General features: G+C 48.6%; 1 protein-coding gene across 1 annotated transcript in view; it reads left to right on the top strand.

Moving 5' to 3' along the window:
* Positions 1-5,593: 5,593 nt before the first annotated feature.
* The window catches only part of LOC140409441 (disintegrin and metalloproteinase domain-containing protein 12-like), a 587,674-nt gene continuing 584,445 nt past the window's right edge, over positions 5,594-8,822 (top strand). The window contains exon 1 of the mRNA XM_072497874.1: positions 5,594-5,729. Within this exon, the coding sequence (XP_072353975.1) occupies positions 5,594-5,729 (136 nt within the window). The remainder of the gene's footprint in view (positions 5,730-8,822) is intronic.

Genomic DNA, 8,822 nt, shown 5'->3' with positions numbered 1-8,822 from the left:
GACCTCTGCCAACACGACCTCTGACAGTACGACCTCTGACAGTACGACCTCACCCAGTACGACCTCTGACAATACGATCTCTGACAATACGATCTCTGACAATACGACCTCTGCCAACACGACCTCTGACAACACGACCTCTGACAGTATGACCTCTGCCAGTATGACCTCTGACAGTACGACCTCTGCCAGTACGACCTCTGACAATACGACCTCTGACAGTACGACCTCTGACAGTACGACCTCTGCCAATACGACCTCTGACAATACGACCTCTGCCAGTACGACCTCTGACAATACGACCTCTGTCAACACGACCTCTGACAATACGACCTCTGCCAGTACGACCTCTGCCAACACGACCTCTGACAACACGACCTCTGCCAACACGACCTCTGACAATACGACCTCTGACAATACGACCTCTGACAATACGACCTCTGACAATACGAACTCTGACAATATGACCTCTGCCAACACGACCTCTGACAACACGACCTCTGCCAACACGACCTCTGACAATACGACCTCTGACAATACGGCCTCTGACAATACGACTTCTGACAATACGACCTCTGACAATACGACCTCTGACAATACGACCTCTGCCAATACGACCTCTGCCAACACGACCTCTGACAACACGACCTCTGCCAACACGACCTCTGACAATACGACCTCTGACAATACGACCTCTGACAATACGACTTCTGACAATACGACCTCTGACAATACGACTTCTGACAATACGACCTCTGACAATACGACCTCTGACAATATGACCTCTGACTATACGACCTCTGACAATACGACCTCTGACAATACAACCTCTGACAATACGACTTCTGACAATACGACCTCTGACAATACGACCTCTGACAATACGACCTCTGACAATACGACCTCTGACAATACGACCTCTGACAATATGACCTCTGACTATACGACCTCTGACAATACGACCTCGGACAGTACGACCTCTGACAATACGACTTCTGACAATGCCTTTAAGATACTTGTAACTCTCAGGTGACTCATTGCAATCCACCCCTGAGGTAGATTCCCACATGATCGCACGTTGCTGTGTCCTTGACAGCCTAACAATGCAAAGAGGCGAGCCTTTGCCAGAGGAGAATCCAGAGGAGAATCCAAGGAAAGAGGAAGATGAAGATACAGGGCTCCTGGGAATCTTGGAGGGCTACTGAGGGATGGTATGAGTGCGCTGATGTCATGGAGAATGGAAGACGTGGTAGATGGGCCCTCAGCACTGCAATTGCTGACAAGTTACAAGACGAGTAAAGTTAAATGAGATCAAATGTCTCTATCTCACTTAGCCCTCAAAGGCAATCACTGACATCTCAGGTGATGTCCAAACACTCGCTGAGAGAATGATTCCAGCATTCACACTTGTTACATAGAACATAGAACGATACAGCGCAGTACAGGCCCTTCGGCCCACGATGTTGCACCGAAACAAAAGCCATCTAACCTACACTATGCCATTATAGAACATAGAACATAGAACAATACAGCGCAGTACAGGCCCTTCGGCCCACGATGTTGCACCGAAACAAAAGCCATCTAACCTACACTATGCCATTATCATCCATATGTTTATCCAATAAACTTTTAAATGCCCTCAATGTTGGCGAGTTCACTACTGTAGCAGGTAGGGCATTCCACGGCCTCACTACTCTTTGCGTAAAGAACCTACCTCTGACCTCTGTCCTATATCTATTACCCCTCAGTTTAAAGCTATGTCCCCTCGTGCCAGCCATTTCCATCCGCGGGAGAAGGCTCTCACTGTCACATTGTTCTGGCCTCATGACTCGCTGGGATGTGATGGTCTGCTCTACTCTGCTAATCACTCTGTGAACTGACAAGAATCATCGGCGGACAACAATGATGCAAGACAAGCCTTTGTGCTTTCGCCACCATCTGATGATACAAACACTGCTGTGATTGAGGCGAGGATCTGCCTCGGGATCTCATCCCAAAGTGTTTGTCTTGGGTTGGGACACTGCCATTGAGGAGACTCAAATACCGTGAGTGTATCAGTTCTGATGGGCTTCCCTCAATCATTGGTATCCCTTGAGGAAGAAGAATTAGGAACAGTTGCATCATACATTTCAACAGATCCCCTAACAAACCACTGGGCGGGCAACGACATCCCGGCACCCTCCTCCATCTTTTCCTGTGTCACACCTCAAGCTGTTGCCTCTTCCTTGTTACACTCCTTGCCTGGCAAGCCATTAAACTGGCCCTACCCTGAAATCCTGCAACCCCTCAGTGCTCATGCACCACAGTAACTTCATTGCAGTGTTAATGTAAGCCGACTTGTGACAGTGGAGTTTATTTATTTATTTTAGTTACCTCACACCCGCAAACACTCCCTCAAATCGGGTGGGGACAAAAGATACCACCTCAAGCTGGAGCCCCCAAGTGTGGGACCACTCACTCCATGGCCAGCACCGCAGTCCCCACAGTATTTTCAGAGAGCTGGGAAATTTCAGCAAGGAGGAGAGACTGGATAGGCTTGTGCTGGTTTCCTAGAACAGAGGAGGTTAAGGGGTGACCTAATTGAGATTTGTTGTATATTTTAATGATTTGGACATAAATGGGGATAGCATAATTGGGAAATGTGCAGATAATCTGAAAATTGGCCGTCGCCTCCAGAATGATCTCAATGGTTTGATCGAGTGGCAAAGAAGTGGCAAACAGAATTCAACCGGGAAGTGAGGTAATACATCTGGGCAGGGCAAACAAAGCAAGGGATACTCAATAAATGGGAAAATATGAAGAGAAGTCAGTGGAGGAAGTGAGAGGCCTTCCACAGGTTCTTGAAGGTGGCAGGACAGGTGGACAAAGTGATCAAGAAAGTAAATCAAATGCTTTCCTTTATTGGGCAAGGTATTGAATACCAAACCAGGGATGTAATGTTGGAATTGTAGAAAACACTAGTTAGATCACAGCTGGAGTATTGTGTGCAGGTCTGGTCCACATTACAGGAAAGATAGAATTGCTCTGGAGAGAGTGCAGAGGAGATTGAGGTCTACAAAATTCTGAGAGGTATGGACAGGGTGGATAGTAACAAGCTTTTTCCTAGAGTGGGGTGTCAATTACAAGGGGTCACGGTTTCAAGGTGAGAGGGGGAAAGTTTAAGGGAGATGTGCGTGGAAAGTTTTTTACGCAGAGGGTGGTGGGTGCCTGGAACGCTTTGCCAGTGGAGGTGGTAGAGGAGGGCACGATAGCATCATTTAAGATGCATCTAGACAGATGTATGAACGGCGGGGAACAGAGGGAAGTAGATCCTTGGAAAATAGGTGACAGGTTTGGATAAAGGATCTGGATCGGCGCAGGCTGGGAGGGCCGAAGGGCCTGTTCCTGTGTTGTAATTTTCTTTGTTCTTTCTTTCTTTCGAGATTGATAAGAATGTGGCAAGGGTTTGAAAATAATAATAATCGCTTATTGTCACAAGTAGGCTTCAATGAAGTTACAAAACAAACAAAGAACAAAGAAATGTACAGCACAGGAACAGGCCCTTCGGCCCTCCAAGCCCGTGACGACCATGCTGCCCGACTAAACTACAATCTTCTACACTTCCTGGGTCCGTATCCCTCTATTCCCATCCTATTCATATATTTGTCAAGATGCCCCTTAAATGTCCCTGATTCCACCACCTCCTCCGGTAGCGAGTTCCAGGCACCCACTACCCTCTGTGTAAAAAACTTGCCTCGTACATCTACTCTAAACCTTGCCCCTCTCACCTTAAACCTATGCCCCCTAGTAATTGACCCCTCTACCCTGGGGAAAAGCCTCTGACTATCCACTCTGTCTATGCCCCTCATAATTTTGTATACCTCTATCAGGTCGCCCCTCAACCTCCGTCGTTCCAGTGAGAACAAATCGAGTTTATTCAACCGCTCCTCATAGCTAATGCCCTCCATACCAGGCAACATTCTGGTAAATCTCTTCTGCACCCTCTCTAAAGCCTCCACATCCTTCTGGTAGTATGGCGACCAGAATTGAACACTATACTCCAAGTGTGGCCTAACTAAGGTTCGATACAGCTGCAACATGACTTGCCAATTCTTATACTCAATGCCCCGGCCAATGAAGGCAAGCATGCCGTATGCCTTCTTGACTACCTTCTCCACCTGTGTTGCCCCTTTCAGTGACCTGTGGACCTGTACACCTAGATCGCTCTGTCTTTCAATACCCTTGGGGCTGTTTAGCACAGGGCTAAATTGCTGGCTTTGAAAGCAGACCAAGGCAGGCCAGCAGCACGGTTCAATTCCCGTAACAGCCTCCCCGAACAGGTGCCGGAATGTGGCGACTAGGGGCTTTTCACAGTAACTTAATTGAAGCCTACTTGTGACAATAAGCGATTTTCATTTCATTGAGGGTTCTACCATTCACTATATATTTCCTACCTGCATTAGACCTTCCAAAATGCATTACCTCACATTTGTCCGGATTAAACTCCATCTGCCATCTCTCCGCCCAAGTCACCAAACAATCTAAATCCTGCTGTATCCTCTGACAGTCCTCATCGCTATCCGCAATTCCACCAACCTTTGTGTCGTCTGCAAACTTACTAATCCTCGAAAAACTCTATCAAGTTAGTGAGACACGACCTCCCCTTCACAAAACCGTGCTGCCTCTCACTAATACGTCCATTTGCTTCCAAATGGGAGTAGATCCTGTCTCGAAGAATTCTCTCCAGTAATTTCCCTACCACTGAAGTAAGGCTCACCGGCCTGTAGTTCCCGGGATTATCCTTGCTACCCTTCTTAAACAGAGGAACAACATTGGCTATTCTCCAGTCCTCCGGGACATCACCTTAAGACAGTGAAAAGCCCCTAGTCGCCACAATTGCAGTTGTGAGGAGAGATTGGATAGACCAGGGTTGCATTCCTCAGAACAGAGGAGGCCGAGGGGGTGACTGCATTGGGTGGTACAATATAGAGGGGCTGGACAGGGCAGACAGGAGCTGAGGACCTGAGATTGAGGGTAGTTGGTAGGATTAGAGGCGACGAGGAGAAAACTTCCCCGCGTCGGGAATCCACTGCCTAAGTTGGTGGTTGAGGCTGAAATGCTCAAGTGAGTGATCTTTGTCTGAATGCTGGACCCCGCCGCGATGCTGCTGGAAGTGGGATCACACTCAGGGGCTAGCAGCCAGGGTGGGCTGAGTGGCCTCTCTCAGACCCAGGGTGCTTCTGTTAATAACTTACGACAAAGATGCCACTGCCCCTCCCTATCCCATAACCCCAGCAACCTGCACATCTTCACACAGAACCTGAATCAAACTTCCAGGTTTTTCCTCAAAACTGGAAAACTTGGATAGCGAGGTAGCTTGTGCGGCTGCGCAGTGGAGGCGGGCGGCTTGTGCGGCTGCGCAGTGGAGGCGGGCGGCTTATGCGGCTGCGCGGTGGAGGCGGCTTGTGCGGCTGCGCAGTGGAGGCGGGCGGCTTGTGCGGCTGCGCGGTGGGAGCGGGCGACTTGTGCGGCTGCGCAGTGGAGGCGAGCGGCTTGTGCGGCTGCGCGGGTTTGAATGTGTGACGGTTGAGCTGCCGCTCTCGCTCTCTCGGTGATGGCTGCTGCCGCTTTGCTCATCATCGCCATCGTCAGCCACCTCCTCAATGCACTGGAGGCGGCCGCCAACCACACTGTCCTCCCGGGGCCAGGGAGCTCGACGGCCAATTCCAGCGCTTACCGGCCAGCAGCAGGTGAACCACTGAACCCCCAAAATCATCACTGAATCCTCCAAATCATCACCGAACCCCCAAAATCATCACAGTCCTCCAAATCATCACCGAACCCCCAAAATCATCACTGAATCCTCCAAATCATCACCGAACCCCCAAAATCATCACTGAATCCTCCAAATCACCACAGCCCCGACAATCATCACAACCCCCCAAAATCATCACTGAATCCTCCAAATCATCACCGAACCCCCAAAATCATCACAGTCCTCCAAATCATCACCGAACCCCCAAAATCATCACTGAATCCTCCAATCATCACTGAACCCCCAAAATCATCACTGAACCCCCAAAATCATCACAACCCCCAAAATCACCACAACCCCACAAAATCATCACTGAATCCTCCAATCATCACCGAACCCCCAAAATCATCACTGAATCCTCCAAATCACCACAGCCCCCACAATCATCACAACCCCCCCCAAAATCATCACTGAAACCTCCAAATCATCACCGAAGCCCCAAAATCATCACTGAATCCTCCAAATCATCACCGAACCCCCAAAATCATCACAGTCCTCCAAATCATCACCGAACCCCCAAAATCATAATTGAATCCTCCAATCGTCACTGAACCCCCAAAATCATCACTGAACCCCCAGAATCATCACTGAATCCTCCAAATCACCACAGCCCCCACAATCATCACAACCCCCCAAAATCATCACTGAATCCTCCAAATCATCACCGAACCCCCAAAATCATCACAGTCCTCCAAATCATCACTGAACCCCCAAAATCATCACTGAATTCTCCAATCATCACCGAACCCCCAAAATCATCACTGAACCCCCAGAATCATCACTGAATCCTCCAAATCATCACCGATCCCCCAGAATCATCACAACCCCCAAAAGCATCACTGAATCCTCCAACTCATCACCGAACCCCCCATAATCATCACTGAATCCTCCAAATCATCACCGAACCCCCAAAATCATCCATGAATCCTCGAAATCATCACCGAACCCCCAAAATATCACTGAATCCTCCAAATCATCACCGAACCCCTAAAATCATCACTGAACCCCCAAAATCATCACTGAATCCTCCAAATCATCACCAAACCCCCAAAATCATCACTGAATCCTCCAAATCATCACTGAACCCCCAAAATCATCACAACCCCCAAAATCACCACAATCCCCCAAAATTATCACTGAATCCTCCAATCATCACCGAACCCCCAAAATCATCACTGAATCCTCCAAATCACCACAACCCCCTCCAATCATCACCGAACCCCCAAAATCATCACTGAATCCTCCAAATCATCAGCAAACCCCCAAAATCATCACTGAATCCTCCAAATCATCACCAAACCCCCAAAATCATCACTGAACCCCCAAAATCACCACAACCCCCACAAAATTATCACTGAAACCCCACAATCACCACAACCCCCAAAATCATCACTGAATCTGCCAAATCATCACAATCTGCCAAATCACCACAACCCGCAAAATCATCACGGAATCCCCAGAATCACCACAACCCCCCAAAATCATCACCGAACCCCCAAAATCATCACAATCCCCAAAATCACCCCAAACCCCCAAAATCATCACAAACCCCAAAATCACCATTGAACCCCCAAAACCACCCCCAAATCACCACAATCCCCAAAATCACCACGGAACCCCCAAATAACCACTGAACGTCGAACACAACCCCGCAAATCATCCAAAACCACACTGAACACCTGAAATCAGCACTGAACCCCCCAAATGATTAAAATCAGCAATAACCCCTGATAACCACCAAAGCAGCACAACCCCAAAATCACCACAACCCCTAAAATTACCACTGAAACCCCCTAAACCACCCCCTGATCACCACAACCCCTGAAATCAGCACCCCAATCAGCACTGAACTCCCAAATATCACAACCCCCAAAATCACACTGGACCCTCCAAATCCCCCCCGGAATTAGCACTGAATCCCCAAAATAATAATCTTTATTGTCACAAGTAGGCTGACATCACTGCAATGAAGTTACTGTGAAAATCCCCTAGTCGCCACATTCCGGCGCCTGTTCGGGTACACAGAGGGAGAATTCAGAATGTCCAATTCACCTAACAGCACGTCTTTCGGGACTTGTGGGAGGAAACCGGAGCACCCGGAGGAAACTCACACAGCCACGGGGAGAACGTGCAGACTCCGCACAGACAGTGACCCAAGCCGGGAATTGAACCTGGGATCCTGGCGCGATGAAGTAACAGTGCTAACCACTGTGCTGTCCAAAATTACCCCCAAATCACACTGGACTGCCAAATCACCACTGACCCCCCCAAAACCACCCTAAAATCTCTCAATCCCCAGAATCACCACAACCCCCTTAAATCATCCCCAAATCACCACTAAAATCACTGAACCCCCAAATCATCACTGGACCCCCCAAATCATCCCAAAATCACCACTGGGCTCCCCAAATCACACAGCCTCCAGAGCCTTCCCCAAAACACCACTGACCCCTAAAATCATCACCGAATCTCCTGAAACCACACATAACCTCCAAAAATCACCACTAAACCCCAAGATCACCACCAAACCCCCACAATAATCACCACTGAACCCTCAAGATCACCCCAAAATCACATAACCCCCTAATATCACCAGTAAAGCCCCGTAATTCACAACAAACCCCCATAATCAGCCCAAAAATCACTGAACCCACAAAATCACCCCAAATAGCCACTGAACAGCCAAAACCATCATGGAACCCCCAGAATTACCACAGCGCCTCCAAATCACCACTTAACCCACAGAACTACCCTAAAAGCACCCCCAAAGTCATCACTGAACTCCAAAACCATCCTTAATATCCCAAGTCACCCAATACACCCAGATAATCACCGTACCAGCCTCCCCGAACAGGCGCCAGAATGTGGCGACTAGGGGCTTTTCACAGTAACTTCATTGAAGCCTACTCGTGACAATAAGCGATTTTCATTTCATTTCATTTCATAATAACATCCAAAATCACCCCTCAAACCCGCAGAATTGCATCTCAACGCCCCAAAATAACTCAACTCCCCAAATCACCCCATA

The sequence above is a fragment of the Scyliorhinus torazame genome, chromosome 3 (assembly GCF_047496885.1).
Source record: "Scyliorhinus torazame isolate Kashiwa2021f chromosome 3, sScyTor2.1, whole genome shotgun sequence".
Lineage (NCBI taxonomy): Eukaryota > Metazoa > Chordata > Chondrichthyes > Carcharhiniformes > Scyliorhinidae > Scyliorhinus > Scyliorhinus torazame.
Note: the sequence above shows the minus strand (reverse complement) of the source record. Positions and strands in the feature narration are given on the sequence as shown.